We start from the raw sequence: 19,854 nt of genomic DNA on the forward strand, positions 1-19,854 counted from the left end.
CTGCCAATCAGCATCAGAGCTTATGTTTTGAATAAATTCAGACAATCGACAGGCGCGAACACGAATGATGTGTATAAAGATAATCAGTGGTGCATATTTGTATCCTACACTGAGAATAACCTCAACATCCAGCTCACCCCTTTAACCGCAGTCATAGGGCTCATGACCACATGTGGCCCCAGGCAGAACGAGCAGGTTACAGGAATAGTTCAGGGGAAAAATCGAATTAATGTGATTTATCACTTACATTTGATTAGCCTAGACATGTTGTGTATCTGACGTATGTTTCTTTAGTTTGCAACGGGAGATGCTAGGCTAACATGGCTAACAAGCACTGGTCTTACACTGACACCAAACACATCTCCATAAAAACATGCCAAAAAGCATCTCTCACCCTGCTCAAAACTCACCCAGATCTTTATTTGTTTCTCACAGACATGTTGATGTGGTTTAGAACACTATATGACTTTGTAGTCTATAAAAACAAAAATAAACTTCTACATACAGGTGAATGGTGAATGGCAGCCATTGTAAGTAACCAGAACCAATTTTATGTCAGCACAAGGTGTGGTATCATTTCAAGCAAGACAACCAAAGGTGAGGTTACATTAATTCCTAAACACACAGACGGTAAGGTAACTTGGCAGAGAAGTTATGCTAATGTACTTGGAAAATCAAAACAATGTCTGATAACGATTTTGATGACCACATTTTCAGCACAAATGAAGGTCAACCATGTATGTTTGCACATGTTCATGAAGAAATGCGTCAGCTGGATGCTGGACCCACCAGTGACTCGGTGGACATACCTGCAACTCCACATACAATACAGCTGCCAATCAACAGGCATGGACATGAATGATGTGTATAAATCATTGGTGCATGTTTGTAGATGAATGGAGGGGACATAAAGAAATCTCTTTAAAAACAAAGCAAAAAACAGCCAATCAGAGGCCCTAAATTACTCGGGGCCCCTGGACTTCAACCCTGGTACACCTGTGCATTAAATTGCTGCTGATTGTGGCACAAGGCACAAAAAAATTTCATGATAATGATAATCTTTTGAATGATCTGCTGCAAACATCTTGGTGCCAGATACCATTAGGCACCTTCAGAGGTCTTGTTGAGTCCATGCCTCTGTTCAGAGCTGTTTTGGTGGCACGCGGAGGATCAACAGTATATTAGGTGACACAGAGAGGATCAACAGTGTATTAGATGTATACATAAATAGATGTATAGATAGTCCGAATGTGTTATATTTGTTTTTTACTTAACACAAAAAATATATGATTATTCAAAATATTACACTGATTTTTAGATTTTGGAACATATTTACATCAAAACAATGGGATCTAATCGCTCAACTACTAACTGATCTAACTGCATTTAAAAGAAATCAAAAAGACCTTTAAAAATTAACAGAGAAAAAGGAAGCTAAAATTTTAAGTATTATTTTCAGAAGTTGAAATTTAGGGGTTAGGGTTTGTGACAGCCACCTCCCAATGGAAAGCACCGTATAAATGATGATTTTATATACATTTAGTTCATTACACTCAATTGGATTTAAACAGATTGCAACATAATCTTTGTAAATCTCCAAGGTCAGAATACTTAAATGTTGGTTTAATAGATTTTTAAATGTGGGCTTGCAGTTTCAATAAATGTGATAGAATGGTCTATTTATATAAATATGGGCATGGGAGTCCATATTTAAATATGAAGAGCTTAATTACAAAATGTCGTATTTCCATCTGTAACAAATTTGGGTGTAGTGAGTTTTTGCAAAGAATAACTGAGGTATAATGAAAAACATTTTAATTACACAAATAAAGGTGGTATTCATCATAATACAGCACTGATATTTCTTGTATGTGTGAAGCTCAGTCCCAACAACGTATATTATGGAAAAAAATCTCGCAAATTCTTGGTCTGTAATGTGTTTTGTGGTATTTACAGTCATGCGAAAAAGTTTGAGGGCATCCTACAGCTGCACACACACACATGTAAAAGTGCACTGAGTGTGATTCCTAATCTCATTTCTAGTGAATTCCTGTCCAGGCCCTATCCTGGCTTTGTTGTCCTTTTCGTAACTGCTTCTGAGTGTCTGATGTCATCACAACCACAACTCTGCCAAACAGGAAGGAGTGATAGGCCCAACTTGCTTATCAACAACTCCGGGAGTTAAAGCACGATTACTCTTTTATTTCTGCATTTCATTTCTGTGCTCCTTCAAAAATTTATACAAATATATAGCTCTTTTTCTGTTTTTTATCTGTTTCTCAGAAGGCTCTCAGGCTTTTGGTAGACAGAGAGAGGAGGGAGGAGGCACCCTTTACTCTTTGATCTCAGTCAAACAGTTCTGACCCGTTTCTATGGCGATGGAATTTAAGGGCTTTGATGAACACAAGGTCCGTCCCAGTCGTATCCCGCTGGCAGCATGCTGCAGACGCTGATCTGTTCAGGAGACACACTGTGTTCTAGATGAGTGTATGAGATGGGCGGTGTTGCACATGCCATGCATTTGAATGCTGACTGTGTGCTTTGGCTCTGGTAGGACTGTTGGCCCGCCAGCCTGGAAAAGGCTGATAAACAGGCTGCTGCATTGTTGCAGTAGAGCCTGTGAGCATGGGTTCATGTGCTGTCGTATTGTCTTACTGTACTGAGTTTGTGGTTTATGCCATGTCATATTAGAGATGGACATCAGAAGCGAATAAATGACGTATTACTGTTTGGATCAGAAAGACAGAAAAGTATAGCCCTTTTGTCTTTCTAACATCATACAGTACTTCACATTATATAATACTTAAAGATACACTTACTGGCCACTTTATCAGCAACATCTGCCTTTGATGTATTTATTTATTTATTTAGTCATTTATTTTTCAGCATTACCTTTGGGATATTTTGCATTCTTTTCAGAGAAGTATGTTTTTTGTATTTTTTCCCCATTTGTTACATTATTTTAGTAAATTGTAATGCTTATCTTTATTATTTTACTTCTGCTTATGTTTTTGATGCACTTTCAGTTTTTGAATTTCAGTTTGGTTTACATTTTTTTACATATAAAAGCAGTTTTAATAGTCTCAGTTTTAGTTATACACTGTAATAAATGTACAGATTCAATGCTAAACAACTGTGCAGATCTTCTGCTTCTTCAGTGCTGCAGGAAGAGAGTAGCACACAGCCGCAGGTTATCTTGTCTGACCTTGCCACCAGTGTTTTGAAAGTGCTGTAGAGAGTGTGGGTGGATTACGAAGAAAAACACTTTTCAGAGAAGATTTCAGGGACTTATATTGATCTATTACAATAACCTAAACTTTTTGCAATTGCTGTAAGAATTGTAAAAACTGGTGAAAGTACATGTCTTGTAGATTTTCTAAGCAAAAATAACTCAACAACTCTACAGAGAACACACTTCTGTACATTTTACTGCACAATTACTGTTTATTTGTTGAATTTAACATATTGGAAAAAACCAAACATAAAATGTGGGCTGTGCAAAAGTTACAGGGCATTTTATATTTTATGTGCTAAAGTTTGTTCCGTGCAGAGGATGTGTTAACTTATTTTTACTAAAAAAAAATTGACAAACCATGTAATTTGACCAGGGGGCCCAAAATGTGTGTGTGTGTGTTTGTGTTTGTGTGTATATACAGTGCTGTGAAAAGTATTTGCCCCTTCCTAATTTCTTCTATTTCTGCATATTTGTCACACTTGAATGTTTCAGATAATCAGACTACTTTTACTATTAGACAAAGGTAATCCAAGTAAACACAAAGTGCTGTTTTTAAATGATGATTTCATTTCTTGAAGGAAAATTGCTGTTCAGCCCTATCTGGCCCTATGTGAAAAAGTAATTATCCCCTTAGCTCGACCAGCTAACCCAATTCAGTTGACTATTGGGTTCAGTTCACTAGCCACACCCAGGCATGATTACAGCCAGACCTGTTGAATCTAAACTCACTTAAATAAAACCAGTCTATCAATGTGAAGCAGGCTAGAAGGTCCCATAAAGCAGCACATGATACCATGTTCTAAAGAGATTCAAATACAGATGCGAAACAAAGTCATTGAAATCTACCAGTCTGTAAAGGGTTACAAAGCCATTGCTAAGGCTCTGGGACTCCAGCGTACCATAGTGAGAGCCATTATTCACAAATGGAGGAAACTTGGAACAGTGGTGAACCTTCTTAGGAGTGGCCGGCCTACCAAAATTTCACTAAGAGCGCATTGATGACTCATCTAGGAGGTCACAAATGAACCCAGACAAACATTTAAAGAACTGCTGGCCTCACTTGCCTCACTCAAGGTCAATGTCCATGATTCCACTATAAGAAAGATGCTTGGCAAAAATGTAAAATATTTTATTTATAACGAAGTGATGAGGCAAGTGAACTGGAAGGCTCTCATTCACTGCACTTGTTTGGAGACACTGGCTGCCACTCATCTGTGATAAAATGCGCAGTTACGGTGAAATAAGATCCAGTGGTAACGGATGACCACGGAGCACATTACAGCTGTCCTACCCGTTTTCTTTAGTGATTTTATAACTTCGGTTTTGGTCTCGTGGTAGAGAGTGGGCGGGGGGTCACCTAGCAACAAGGTTTCCCCTGGCTAGTAGCGAACGAAAAAGGAAAAAAGAAAGACAGACGAACATTTGGAGATGAACGGACTTATTCGCATTTATAAGCAACGTAGTTGGTTTCCTGATACGTTAAATCTGCAAGGAGAGACTGTCAAACACTAAAAAGTTGCGAAGATGTAGTCGCTTCTCTTTCTAATTTTCCCGTTTCACCTTAAATGGTGCCGCATTTACCTTCACCGCCTCGGTCAGAATTTAAGGTGGAATGGGAAAGTTCAGCAAGAAGCTGGAGAATGAGAAGCAACTTCAGCCTCGTAAAACAGCTGAAAGCTTAAAGACATTTTACAAGAAACTATTCAACTTTTGAGGAAAAGTTTTCTGGCAGAGATAGAGGAAAAGCGGCTAAAGCTTAAAGCAGGGTTAAGTAAGTCCGCGTTTTCGTTTATATTGTTTAGCCTATTCTAGGACATTAACACATACTGAGACATATTGGACATTAAATGTTGTGGCTCCCAAGGTGGTTTGATTTTTGTTGAAAGGACAAAATGTCTCTTCTTATCATTTGGGTTGTGACTCCTGATCTAACCTGGCTTTTAATGCAGAGGGAGCCGGTCGGATTTCACGCTCATCCAGTTGTGTTATAGTTATGTGCCGCCACAGACTGTCCGGACTTACTCACTTCCAAGTTCCGCCCTTTGCGTTCCGTCAACATTACGTTATAAATAAAATATTTAGAAAACATTTGATTCACGTCGTTCACGTCCGCATCGTGATGCATCTAAGAATCAATTTTTTCCCGCATCCCTGATATATATACACATATATATCCATCATCTAAATCGCTTATCCTTCTGGGTCGCTGGAGCCTATCCCAGCTGTCATTGGGCAGAAGGCAGGATACACCCTGGACAGGTCGCCAGTCTATCGCAGGGCAGACAGACATACACACCCAGGGGCAATTCAGCAAGGGCCAATCAGCCTTTGGGAGGAATCCGGAGTACCCGGAGGAAACCCACGCAGACACGGGGAGAACATGCAAACTCCACACAGAAACGACCCTGGTCACCCGGCCGGGAATCGAAACCAGGCCCTTCTTGCTGTGAGGCGACAGCGCTACCCACTGCGCCACCGTGCCGCTACATTGAAAGTAAAGTAGGTATACATAAAAGCAGCCAAAGGCGAGTACAGAGCTAAAGTGGAGTATAGCACCACCAACACGAGAAGCCTGTGGGAGGGGTTAAGAGGGAAACTCGTTCCGTGAATAACGTCAGCGCTGCGCTTCCAGACGAGCTGAATGCGTTCTACGCCCGTTTCGAGGGAAATCACACCGCGCTCGCGGAAAGAGTCCCAGCCCCCCTACCGCCGAGTCAACACCCTCCTCCGTCTCCGTGGGTGACGTGTGCAGAGCCTTCAAGCGCGTTAACATCCGCAAGGCAGCCGGGCCTGACGGGATCCCTGCACGCGCTCTCAAAGCCTGTGCACATCAGCTGGCAGGAGTGTTCACAGACATTTTTAACCTCTCTCTCTCTCAGTTGTTCCTGCGTGCTTCAAACTGGGCACCATTGTGCCAGTTCCAAAGTCAGTCAGGGTTAATACTCTAAATGACTGGCGCCCAGTTGCTCCGACCTCCATCATAAGCAAGTGCTTTGAGAAGCTGGTCAGAGACTTTATCTGCTCCTCACTACCTGCCACTCTGGACCCACTGCAGTTTGCTTACAGACAGAACAGATCCACTGATGATGCAATAGCCCTGACTCTACACACTGCCCTCTCCCATCTGGACAAAAAGAACACGTATGTGAGAATGCTGTTTGTGGACTACAGCTCAGCATTCAACACCATCGTGCCCTCAAGGCTCGACATTAAGCTTTGGGATTTGGGTTTGAACAGTTCTCTGTGCAGCTGGATCCTGAACTTCCTGACAGGCCGACGCCAGGTAGTAAGGATGGGCAACATCACCTCCTCTTCACTGACCCTTAACACTGGGGCTCCTCAGGGCTGTGTGCTCAGCCCTCTCTTGTACTCTCTGTGCACCCACGACTCCACCCACCCAAGCCACTGTCTGTTCTCACAGCTGCCGAGTGGGAGGAGGTACAGAAGCATAAAGTCCAGAACCAGCCGGTTCCGAGACAGTTTCTTCCCATGGGCCATCAGGCTGCTGAACAGTCAGCAGTGCTGGTGTATCAGTCTATAGGCCTGTCACTGCACCTCTGAATCATCATCTCCATGGACAACATGGAGTGTTACACCTCATCCACATTTCATCAGACTCACTCTGATCCTCTGCACCTTCAATCTAGCAAATCTGAACACATATAGATTGACATCTTGTATGTCTTTTATCCATATCTTGTATAATCTGAAAGATTCTATATCAGTATTCTATCCCCTGTGTACCTGCATCTCATTTATTATCTACCTCAAATTAACTGCACATACAGAATGTTTACAACAGCGCATTTCATAGTTATATTTCGTAACTTATTACTGTACAACTGTACATTATATATATATGTGTATATTCAGAGTCGGTGTATATATATTTCTTTTTCTTCTTATATATATATATATATATATATATATATATATATATACACACACAGTGGTGTGAAAAAGTGTTTGCCCCCTTCCTGATTTCTTATTCTTTTGCATGTTTGTCACACTTAAATGTTTCAGATCACCAAACAAATGTAAATATTAGACAAAGATAACACAAGTAAACACAGCAGTTTATAAACAAAGATCTTTATTATTAAGGGAAAATGAATCCAAACCTACAGGGCCCTGTGTGAAAAAGTGATTGCCCCCTAAACGTAATAACTGGTTGGGCCACCCTTAGCAGCAACAACTGCAATCAAGCGTTTGTGATAACTGGCAAGGAGTTTTTTACAGCGCTGTGCAGGAATTTTGGTCCACTCATCTTTGCAGAATTGTTGTAATTCAGCCACATTGGAGGGTTTCCGAGCCTGAACCGCCTTTTTAAGGTCGTGCCACAGCATCTTAATCAGATTCAGGTCAGGACTTTGACTAGGCCACTCCAAAGTCTTAATTTTGTTTTTCTTAAGCCATTCAGAGGTGGACTTGCTGGTGTGTTTTGGATCATTGTCCTGCTGCAGAACCCAAGTGCGTTTCAGCTTGAGGTCACGAACAGATGGCCGGACATTCTCCTTCAGGATTCTTTGGTAGACAGGTAGAATTCATGGTTCCATTTACCACAGCAAGTCTTCCAGGTCCTGAAGCAGTAAAACAGCCCCAGACCATCACACTACCACCACCATATTTTACTGTTGGTATGATGTTCCTTTTCTGAAATGCTTACTTCTACGCCAGATGTAATGGGACATACACCTTCCAAAAAGTTAAACTTTTGTCTCGTCAGTCCACAGAGTATCCTCTCAAAAGTCTTGGGGATCATCAAGATGTTTTCTGGCAAAACTGAGACGAGCCTTTATGTTCTTTTTGCTCAGCAGTGGTTTTCATCTTGGAACTCTGCCATGAAGGCCATTTTTGCCCAGTGTCTTTCTTATGGTGGAGTCATGAACACTGACCTTAACTGAGGCAAGTGAGGCCTGCAGTTCTTTGGATGCTGTTGTGGGGTCTTTTGTGAGCTCTTGGATGAGTCGTCGCTGCGCTCTTGGGGAAATTTTGGTCGGCTGGCCACTAAAGAAATGGCTTTATAACCTTTTCCAGGCTGATAGATCTCAAACACTTTGTTTCTCATTTGTTCCTGAATTTCTTTGGATCGCAGCATGATGTCTAGCTTTTGAGGATCTTTTGGTCTACTTCACTTTGTCAGGCAGGTCCTATTTAAGTGATTTCTTGATTGAGAACAGGTGTGGCAGTAATCAGGCCTGGGTGAAATTGAACTCAGCTTTCCAAAGATGTGATGAACCACAGTTAATTTATGTTTTAATGGAGGGGGCAATCACTTTTTCACACAGGGCCCTGTAGGTTTGGATTTCTTTTTCCCTTAATAATAAAGATCTTCATTTATAACTGCATTTTGTGTTTACTTGTGTTATCTTTGTCTAATATTTAAATTTGTTTGGTGATCTGAAACATTTAAGTGTGACAAACATGCAAAAGAATAAGAAATCAGGAAGGGGGCAAACACTTTTTCACACCACTGTGTATATATATATATAGTATTTAAATTCTGTAAGGGGCTACGCACCTAAGATTTTCACTCACTTTCCACCTGTGTAAATGTGACAATAAACGTGATTTGATTTGATGTATATATATATATACACATACATACATTTCTTTGGGTTGACGTGGTTCTATATATAACCATTGTCTTCACTAAAGAACCCTTGAAGAACCCCATTTTAAAGGATATAGTAGATTTATGCATATGGTGCCACTATTATTAATGAAAATGCTAATGCAAGAATTTTGCATGTTGCCTTGGTCAAGTGTCTTTTATTTTCTTTGAACGGTTGCAGGTGTCTCTAGCACATTTGTTATTATGCAGATTTATGAGTTTATGTTTGTATGACATAGTGAGTGTGCAATAAGCAATGGTTAAAACATCCACTTCATCCAAATAAGTGATTAAATCCCTGGATGCGCACAGATTGCACTCATGAGAGTTTAAGTCTCTTGTGTTTAAGCCCCTTCAAAAGACTTGAACTGACACTATGCCAACGGGGTGCATCCCCACAATTAGGTCATGAGATGACATCATCACAGTGAGATCATGTGGATGATGCAATGTTACTCTGCAGCACTATACTGCTGTCTCTGATGACTCAAAGATTCAAAAATCAATCCTCTCCTAGGGCCTAGGGAATACAACTAGGCAGAAATGTGTAAACAAATAGCTAAATGTATGTATCTTTAGGGATATAGCAACTTAAACGCATAAATGAAAAAAAATCATGTAAGGGTATATTTCTAAAGAAAATGCTTTAAAATTCAGGCAAGGATTAATACCATATTTAGTACCTGATCCAAAACTGTGCCCCATTACGCATCTAGGTACAAAGACATTTTCACTGAACTGTATAAAATGTATAAATTGTTTTTAAGTCAGTTTTGTATTTATTTAAAGATTCGGCCTATCAAAATTTCTGCATAATTTAGTGGTCTTAGTTTTAGTAGTTTCAACAAAAAGTCATTCGGATTGGTTTGATGTGAACTGGAAATAAACTTCCCATATTTTTACAGGAATGAACAGTGAACCTGCAGTATGTTCTGGCTGTTTATACACGTATATGGACAAAAGTATTGGGACACACCTGTTAATCGTTGAATCCAGGTGTTTCATTCAGCCCCATTGCCGCAGGTGTATAAAATCATGCACCTAGCCATGCAGTCTGCCTTTACAAACATTTGTGAAAGAATGGATCATTATAAAGAGCGCACTGAATTTCAGCGTGTTACTGTAATAGGATGCCACAGTTGCAACAAATCAGTCTGGGAAATTTCTTCTCTCCTGGATATTGCACAATCAACTGTGAGTGATATTATTGAAAAGTGGAAGCTTCTAGGAACCACAGCAACTCAGCCACGACGTGTCAGACCACGTAAAGTTACAGAGTGGGGGGTCGCGGAGTGCTGAGACGCATAGCGCATAAAAGCCCATCAGTGTCTGACCTCACAAACGCTCTTCTGGATGTATGGGCTAGAAGAGTGGAAGCTGTTAAAGCAGCAAAGGCAGGACCAACTCGGTATTATTGATTTAGAATGGGATGTCATGAAAGCTCCTGTAGGTGTCATGTGAAGGTGTCTCAATACTTTTTGTCCATATAGTGTATATAATATTTATAATGGTAATATAAAAGGTAAATTGGGAAACAGTTGGTCTTCTTTGGGGACTACTTTGCCTTACAACGCCCGGCATGTTTTTTTCCGCCATACATAACAGATTTGTTGCTTATTTAGTTGAGCTGTAGAATAAACACGGATTTAATGACAGTTTTGACGATCCCTTTACAGACGATGACGAAATCGCTTCAGCAGCGCTGAAACCCCGCCCGCCGCCGCTGAGCGTAGCGCTGAACCCCCGCCCACCGCAACGGAGCGTGGCGCTGAAGCCCCGCCTACTACCACAGAGCGTGGCACTGAAGCCCCGCTCACTTCCGCTGGGCGTTGCGCTGAAGCCACGCCCACCGCCGCTGAGCGTTGAGCTGAAGCCCCGCCCGCCGCCGCTGAATAGAGCCTCAGACTACAGGCGCTACAGAGGAGCGGAGAGGAGACATGTCGAGAAAGAAGGCTGAGGGAGGAAAAATGGGCTTCACTGCTGAAACTGTCTGCTCACTTTTTCACATTTTCACACGGAATTAACGGCTATTCAATAAGAAGAAGAAGTAGGCTCTGTCCTCTTTCTGACTAAACGAAGAGGGAGAACACGTTTGAACTTCGACTGCAGAGGAAGTCTAACCGGTGAGAGAGAGTGAAACCGGTGGTAACAAAGCAGGTAGGTGTGCTCAGATTTAGCAGCTCTCATCCTCCCGGGACACGCACTGAAGCTTCTCTGACTGTTCAAATAACTTCTGTCTGTCACTGACTGTGTTTATGCTGCCTGTTTTGCCCGTTAAAGGAACTTATACGTCTCTTTAGCTGCGTGCTGTCACATAACACATCACGACTTCAAGTGTTTTTCAACCACTCCGACTAACGAATTGGGTCCCGTTTATCTTTTTCCTTCTCCGTGTGACAGAGACAGCATTGTTCTGTGACTTTCCCGCCTCTCCCGCCGTTCTTTCTTGTCTTTCAGGTGTAGCCTAAGTGCTGGGAAGAGTCAAGCTTTCCTTGTTCATGATACAAATAAGTTTAGTTTCATGACTGATGAGTCACCTCTGCACTTGGAGCAGCAATTCCCCCTTGAGCATTTAATCAGAGGGCCTGTATATGGGAAAGATCATATCACTGCAGCACTGCCTTATGACCTGACCTCATCTTAGAGGCCCTGTTTTGGCACTCCCTGAGCACTGTTAAACAAAGAATTACCCTAAAACAGGAGGGATGAACCGATCCAGCTCTTTTTCTCCTGATAACTGATACCGATATCTGAATTCACACACATTTACCGCGACCCTATCTGGACTAAGCGGTTAACGATGATGATGATATCTGAATTCAGTCCGATACCGTAACCATAAGTATCCAGTTCTAGTGCTCTGTTAGAGCATTTATGTTTCATAGTAGCAAAGTTCCTAAACCTAAATATGCAGTACAGCTGTACCACACTGGAGACGGCCATACATCATTATTCTTTTAAGGATTGTGCAGTTTTTAATATTGTTCTAGAAGGTCTATAAAATTACACTGTTCCCATTATTAAGAAACTGTATCACATAAACATCTGAGCAACATCTAGTCCATTTAATGTGTCAGTGCTGATGCCTATCCAATATATTGAACAGGTGCATCCATAACAATAGATTTACTCTTGCAAATAACAAATCTTTTACCCATTTTTCATTTAGTCCTGGACCCCAGGCTGACTGGGCACATCTAGTACACTTGGTTGCCATTCATAAAAGCATGAAGCATCAGGTATTATGTTGTTCTCACTAAAACGGAACATCACAGTTGTTTTGATATGATACGCATGAATATTGACTTCGAGTATGTTGTTGTGCTTCCTGGTAAAAAGCTCTAATGGAGTGCATGGCCACTCGCTTGTCTTCCTTAATATTCATTTTCTGATCTGCGTTTTATATCCCACGCAATTACACAGTGATCTCCATGACAGGTCATGCTGCTCCAAATCGAGCTCGACAGATGGAGAGGACAGAGCTATACTGTGTTGTATTTCTAAGTGAGAAGTGAATGAGTAGATTGGATATAATAACAGGTTTTAGGGTGGCATTTAATTTAAGTACACCCTTACGTGTCATTGTTTCACATAAAAAGGTGTACTGCACTAAGGAATTTAACTTACTAGTTATTACATTGATTAAGGCTTGTGTTGCCACAGGGCTTTCCAGAAATCATCCTCAGGTCGCATAGTGCTGTAACAGGTTATACCTTGCACAATCATATGCAGAACAAAAAGACAGGAAGTGGCATCGCTGGAAAATGGGCGCTCATTGCCCTGGGCAGGGTTCATTTGCCTCAGGGCTCTCCAGCAAACAGTGTTATACGCTATGAATCTGAATTGGTTCTTAAATCTGTTACGCAGCCTCTGAGAACAGAGGAAAATGAAATGGATTCCATTTGAGCATATCACAAATTTACAGAAGCAGTCAGTCTGATCATTGGTGTGAGCCTGAGGAGAGAAGATTTGTCTCTTCTGACAGCTGAAGGCAGTAGTTTGGAACAAAACAAATGACTCTGTTATTGAAGCTATACACTAAAATGAAGGGAGCATTACTGCCTAATACCTTAAGTGACAGAAACTGCTGTTTTATGCTTTGTGCTATATTACTGAAATTCACTACTGAAAAGTATTTCTCCTCTCAAGGGGGTTAAGGAGTGAAACCAGGTTCTGTTATACCTAAGTGAATGAAACTACTCCCACCCTTATTTAGGTGCAGTGAAGGAGAAACTTATGCAAAAAGAGCCTCTTGAGTCCTTATTGACTTGGCAGTGCTTTGGAGGTGAGTCCTCAGTTGATGTTTTTTTTTTTCTCCTTCCTCTGCAGGCAGGCTCCAGCCACTTTGTCAAGAAGAGAAATGATGCCACTCTAAGAGTAACATAATGTGAGTATGCAGTGTAATTCAAAGCAAAAACGTAGTGCTGTAGCCAATGCAAATATGTTTCAATCATTATAATAGATATCGAGTGCTGCGGATGCTCCACGACTGGTTCTGTGTTTGTGCTAATAACATACAGTAGCTGGCAGCGGTAATAACTGAACACACAATTTCCGCAACCCTTGATTAGGACCTCAAGTTATTGTTTTTGCACAAAGTGACCTATTGGTCATTAGCAAAGAATAGGCTTTAATCCATTAAAGTCTGTCTAGCTGAAAATATGGGGTTTGACAGACATAGCGTTGAGCCCTCATCCGATCCTCAGAGTAGGTTTAGCTGTCCTGTTTTATTTGACATGTGTAGTTGGAATGATAGTCCATAAGACAGGTTAAAACTCCAAAGATGGATCACTGATTGTCATGGTTATGAAAAAAAATATATAGTTTAAATAAACAATTATTGTAAACTAGACCTGTACTGCTTCAGTTTACCTCAATATCCAACATGAATGGTATCTTATCATAGACACTTCGAAATACTGCAAAACAAGTTGCAGTTTCAGCAGAAATTATTTAGATGCACAGAGCAGCCAAAGCTCACCCTATGCTGTTACATCCTGATCACATTATGGTCCCTCATTGCTGGATGTAAACAATCTCAGTGAGCACAGCTACGATGTAGCACAATGTGGAGCAGCCACTTACAAAAAAGAAGAGAACTTATATTCTGACAGGTTTTAAGGAGAAAAATGGCAGAATCTCACGAATACATGTATATGAGCAGTTATCTGTTGTCTATAAGTAAGAAGTGAAAGGCCCAAAAGCAAAACCCAACAAAAGAACAGAGTTTAGTTTAAGTTGACATATTTATTGAGTGATTCAAAGTAAAAATATGTTAAAAATATGCGAGTGTTTGTTAAACCTGTCAAATGTTGTTAAAAGCGTCAAATTGTTATATTAAACCCTCTGAGGGAAAGTGCACTAGTGTTAGCTAACATAACATAGGAAATGTCAGAGATGCATGTCAAAATTAGCATTTTTGAAGAGGTGAGCCAACAAAAGCTATCACACCCAAAAATATGGTTCTTCAAGGGTTCTTTAGTAAAGAAAATGGTTCTCTTGAATGGAACCATGAACATTCAAAGTAAACTTTGCATGATTAAAGGGTTCTTTGCATGATTAAAGGGTTCTTTGCATCATGAAAGTGTTCATATTGATGAAGAAACTCTTGTATATGGTTCTATACAGAACCTTTTTGAAAATGATTCTATATTGCACCCAAAAGGGTTGTCCTATTGTTACAAGTTTGAACCCTTTTTGGTGCTATATAGAAATTTTAGGAGACATTTCTTAGGAGATTAGATATGATTATCCACTTGCATAAGGAAGGGGAACGTCAAAGGAAAATAAGTGAGAACACAGGAGTTTCCAAAACTCTTAACAACATTCAAAACCTGATAAACCACCAAAACTGTCACCATCAGATGAACAGTACTTAAAGCTTTCATCTTTGAGAAAATCAGGCTCAAGTCTTCCTTCAGATCTAAAAAAAATCTACAGGTGTTTCTCTCCATCCTTTCACTGTGAGACGAAAATAAACAACTAGAATATCTGCAAATTAAACATAGAAACTTCTGATGTTCTTGTAACTGACCATCCCTAAGTCCAGACCTCAACATCATTGAATGTGTTTGTGATTTCCTGGATTGTAAGAAGTAGAAAATGTAACCATTGTCTAAGACTGAACTTTGGTGGTGTGAAAAAAACATCCCTGCACATTTCTTTGAAAAACTGAATCCAGTCTGCTAAAAAGAATAGAAGCTGGAATAAAAGTAAAGGATGGACACATTAACACTGAACACTGTTTTGGGGCTTCTTTATTATGTCCTGTTAAACATGATTCTGCTTTTTTCCTGATGCTGAAAAGTGAATAACTTGTACTAAAGTCCTGGACTGGAAAATAAATAAATGAAAGGGTGGTCTCTGGCTTTTCTGAGGAAAAAGCTCCCCTAATAGTCGTTTCTGCATCTCATTGCACTGTATGCGTGTGTTGAGTTGGATCTCACCATGTTTGAAATCCACAGCAATGATTTTGGTCTTCACAGCAAATGAACATGTCTGAACTGAGGATCAGTAGCCTGTTTGTTGGACGTGTTAACTCTTCAGTTTGTTTTTTGTCAGAACATTGTTCTGTTTTTGGAAGCTGTTAAAGAAGGATTACGTTTAAAGGCCTTACAATACAGACTATGTCACAGAGCCTACAGCTCAGACTGCTAGAGCCCTTATCATGTCTCTGCAGCAGTAAATAGCCTTCAGAGGCACATGACTACATTAGCATGGTAATGTGTTTCATCTGTGCATCTGGAAGAGTAGCGTCTGACTTTGCAGTAGGGTTTTGGCTTATTGGCTTGAAGACTGCTTAGGCTATAGCAGTAAGGATTAATGGACCGTTTGAACTCTGCAGCTTCAGGAGTGACTAAAGGAGTGACAATACAGTCATAGTGTGTGGACATCAGTGGTTTACTACCTCCCCCTGTGAAAGAAGAGACTGAGTCATGCACCCAGTCGTTTAACAGATGCTTTTTTCCCTCTCTAGGTTTCTCTGCATGATGCTGGCGCTTCTAGTGAATTTCTTTATTGCTTTACATGGTGAGTATCTGGCCCACCTCCAGTCTTCATTCTCATTGCTCAAACCTTTTCTCAATGGCATTCTTTTTGCCGCCTAAACAGTCACATCACTGTGCTTTCTCTTCCCCTTACACGTTGTGACGTTGAAGGCATAAATAAACCCACGAGCTGTTAGCAATCCATCTTCCTACTTTAGAGAGCCTTTATTTTTTGATAAGGATGAAAGCTTGAGGCTGATAAAGACAGAGAGGATGGCAACCACATGCCAATAGATATAGCTAGAGTCAAACAGCAGACTGTTGTACTAGAATATGCACTTGCACGACTGAAAGATGAATACAGTGCCCTGATGAGCACTGTCAGTCATTAACAGAGCAGTCAGTTCATTAACACTTGATTATGGTGAAAAAGGCCTTTTCAACTTTTTTTGAACTTGTCTTATTTGTAGTGCTTCAGTTTTTACTTGGGTAACTCATGTAATAGTGTTTAGAAGATCTAAACAAAAGAATTGCATTTAGGGATAGGCTGATACCACTTTTTCCCTTCCAATACCAAAACTGATCATTTGATTCTTAAGCATTGGCCAATACCGAGTAAAGATACCAATAACCCATCCATCCATCCATCATCTAAACCGCTTATCCTTCTGGGTCGCGGTGGGGTGCTGGAGTCTATCCCAGCTGTCATTGTGCGGAAGGCAGGATACACCCTGGACAGGTCGCCAGTCCATCGCAGGGCAGATACCAATAACCTAAAGTCCTAATATGTTCTGTGTCCAAAATAAAACATAGTCAGCTTGACTGGATATATATCTTTGAGTGTTAGACTCTGCTGGAGTTCAGTAAATATTACAGTCATTTACATTGTCAGTAGTAGCAGTTTCAGCGTTTGTCTGTCTTGAAGCAACAAGTTGCGAGACCCCACTGCTGCATGATATAGCTGACCGATAGAGGTGCATCACAGGCAGTGGGCTGCTATGCTAAAGGCTAAAGACTGTTATTACTCCAAGAGGACCAGTGGTTCCTTCCATATGTCTAACTTTTGCTGCCTTAACAACAATCTGGACTAACATCAACTCACAGTAACTGACTACACAGTGGGAGATGAGTGATTACTATAAGAAACCCGACTCAGACATTCAGGTAGGAGTCTTAATGGGTTTTATACTTTTTGTACATTGTTAACTGGCTTATTCGTAGGGTACTGCTGAAACTAATACCATAGGAAGAATTCCGACTGGCCTATCACCACTGCCATTGCCTTCCCTCGAGTTTCCTATTTCGCCATGAGCATTTTTACTGCTGCTTGTCAGCGCACACCACTGATGTGTTGTTAAGCTCTGTCAACTGGCAAGTGGCATGGTATATGGTATTGGCATCAGTGCAACACTGTTTGTAACTTCACGCTTAAACTCTTACAGGTGTGGCTGCTTCAAATTCCTTAAGTGACTGGCCTGGTGTGTATCAAGACTTCCAGTGGCGAGCTCAGCTGTGTTGTGATCTGTCTTCAGATGGCCCCAGGCTTCAGAGAGAGGCCAGTGGGGCCAGCGCTATCGCCAGCGTTCAGCATCAGAACACATCAGTCAGTCCTATTGGAGGCCTCCCGCGTTATCACTGCCATGTACAGAACTCCACAAATGACACAGAAGCCTCGACTGAACCACAGACTATCTCTGGTAATATCAGCTTGCCACACCTTTGGTTGTAGTTTTGAAAATTGGAATCAGAGCCAAGGGCTGAGCTTTCCAGAATTCTTAGCACAATTAGGAGTTTAGATGCATTTTAACATATTTTTGTTATTTTAACTAGAATGATATTTTGTATTCAGATTCAAGTTCAGCTTATACTAGTAGAGGTGCACATGCAGCGACTGTCAGTCTCTTTGAAATGAATAGATTTCCTCATACCAGGGATATCTGTTTGTTATAGGCCTCTAAGTTTTGGTCCTTTAGCCTTAATATTAGCCAATATTATCAGCAGACTGATATGATCAGGCCATAATAGGAATACAGCCCTCTCAAACTACAGAAAAGTTGAATGTTTTTTTTTTTTTGTGTGTAGCTGTGCAGTTCAGTTGTTTGACAAGATAATTAACATCTGTGGGAGTACTATAGGTGGTAATAAGTTCTATTAGTCATGGGAGTTCAGTAAGGAGCCTCACTGTACATCTCACAGTGTATTTGTTAGTGGGAGTGAAAGCACTGTGTGCATGAAATCTCATCAAAACCAGTACAGCATGTAAGCCGCAGTTCTTTTGTTATTAGCTCCTGTTCTTCAGCTGTAATTTAAAGCTTTTGAAGGGTCTTGTTTGTTGGGCTGATGTGTCATGGCTCTGTGATGCCAAGCTGGAGGTGGTGAATGCTGAGAGGGAAGATTTAATCATCCAATCAATAGTCAAGGCCCATTATGCATGTTGATCAATTCTCATTATGTACCCTTTCTGTTCTACCCTTTAGGACAATGATTAAATTAGAAGAACATGAATTAATAGCACGTAAATTAAAAGGCTGGGGTTTGTTAGACCATTTGCTTTTAAAGAGCAAACTCTTTTGCATCTAGAATGGTGGTGCATGCAGTGGAAACTGGCTTTGACTAAATTAAGAGAAAAATAGGGGAGATGCATTTTTAAAGTGTTTAGGAAAAAACAGACCTAATGCTGCTAGTTTATATTCGTAAGCATACCCACAAACGATGCTGCCAGGCTGTGATCGGGGTGTTAAGTAATTTTTTTACATTATTCTTTTTCTTGATGCATGGTTTGTATTACTTTTTTAAGGTATTTGCATATTTTGTAACTAGGCTTTGTTTTGACAGGAGTGCTTGTTGTCAAAACGCTGGGGCACAAATTGCCATGAGCTATCTTAGTGACTGACAGTACTTAGTTAAACTGATGTGCTAACTGAATCTGTTTACAGCAAAGTGTTTGGACATCCTGTGCTGGCTTGAAGATGAATGGACAAACTTGATTTGTTACCTCAAGTACCACAGAGCACCGGGCACCTCCACCAGTCAGCTCACAGTTAGCCTGCAGCAAGCAGAGTGAGTCTTCTTTTTCTCCACATTCCTTATAAACCACTTGTTAAACTTCTAGTTTGACATACATATGGCATCAGTCAAAAGTTTGGACACAGCTACTCATAGAACTACTCATAGACAAGCAACTTCATATGGAACAATCTGAATTGCTTTTCCAGCAGCACTGAAAAAGATACAGATATGCCTTGTTGTTACTGAAAAACACTGGTCGGTTGGGCATTAAATCTTTCTTCATGAAAATATTATGATATTATTTTCACTTGAGTGTATTTCAAAACTAGAATTGGCGATTTGGTTTTGTTGTTAAAGGATTCCTTAAAACAGTGACTATAACAATTCACATCATTTCTCTTCTTCTTACATTATGGGATGGTTTCTCAAACATGAATTAAGCCTAGCCTTAACCACTTTGCCTGCACTACAGCACACTTCAGAACCTCTCAGGGTTCTTTTGATATTACTGTTACCACAGTGCTTTATTTGTGATGTTATTCTTTTAAATCAATGCTATCAAACTCGAGCTTTTTAGGGACACAGCACTGCACTTTTACGGCACCAAACAAATTACTCCAGTACCAGAGAGTATAGAAAAATTCTGTCTCTTTCCGTATCAAATTTCCTTTTTCAAGTTGTCAAGCTTATCAGTGTCAGGAAACCAGTAAGTGTGGTTGTTCCGAAATCTAGAGTGATGATTGACTAGTAACATGTTATCATCTGCAGTCTGTTGAACAAACAAACAAACAAGCACAGATACAAATAACAGTACACAGATACAAATAACAGTAGTCTGCAAAATCCGAGACTGCTGGATATGACGTGACTTGCACTTTGTAACCCATTTAAAAGACTTTAAAATTAAGTACTAAAAGGTATGTGTCATGTAAATTTTCTGATTGTTTACTACAGATATAAAGTCTTAATGTTTATATGTATATTACCTTTTTACATTCAAAAGAGATGAT

The 19,854-nt window shown here is 40.5% G+C and overlaps 1 protein-coding gene across 2 annotated transcripts in view; it reads left to right on the top strand.

Annotated features, from left to right (window-relative positions):
* The window catches only part of lepr (leptin receptor), a 67,858-nt gene that overhangs the window by 21,875 nt on the left and 26,129 nt on the right, over positions 1-19,854 (top strand). Inside the window, exons 2-6 of one of the 2 annotated variants that reach the window (XM_036570254.1) lie at positions 10,526-11,006; positions 13,179-13,236; positions 15,826-15,878; positions 17,278-17,532; positions 18,772-18,895. In XM_036570254.1, the coding sequence (XP_036426147.1) occupies positions 13,235-13,236; positions 15,826-15,878; positions 17,278-17,532; positions 18,772-18,895 (434 nt within the window). In that variant the 5' untranslated portion in view covers positions 10,526-11,006; positions 13,179-13,234. The remainder of the gene's footprint in view (positions 1-10,525; positions 11,007-13,178; positions 13,237-15,825; positions 15,879-17,277; positions 17,533-18,771; positions 18,896-19,854) is intronic. The other variant, XM_036570255.1, reaches the window with a different exon arrangement.

This window comes from Colossoma macropomum, unplaced genomic scaffold, assembly GCF_904425465.1.
Source record: "Colossoma macropomum unplaced genomic scaffold, Colossoma_macropomum, whole genome shotgun sequence".
NCBI classification, from domain to species: Eukaryota; Metazoa; Chordata; class Actinopteri; order Characiformes; family Serrasalmidae; genus Colossoma; species Colossoma macropomum.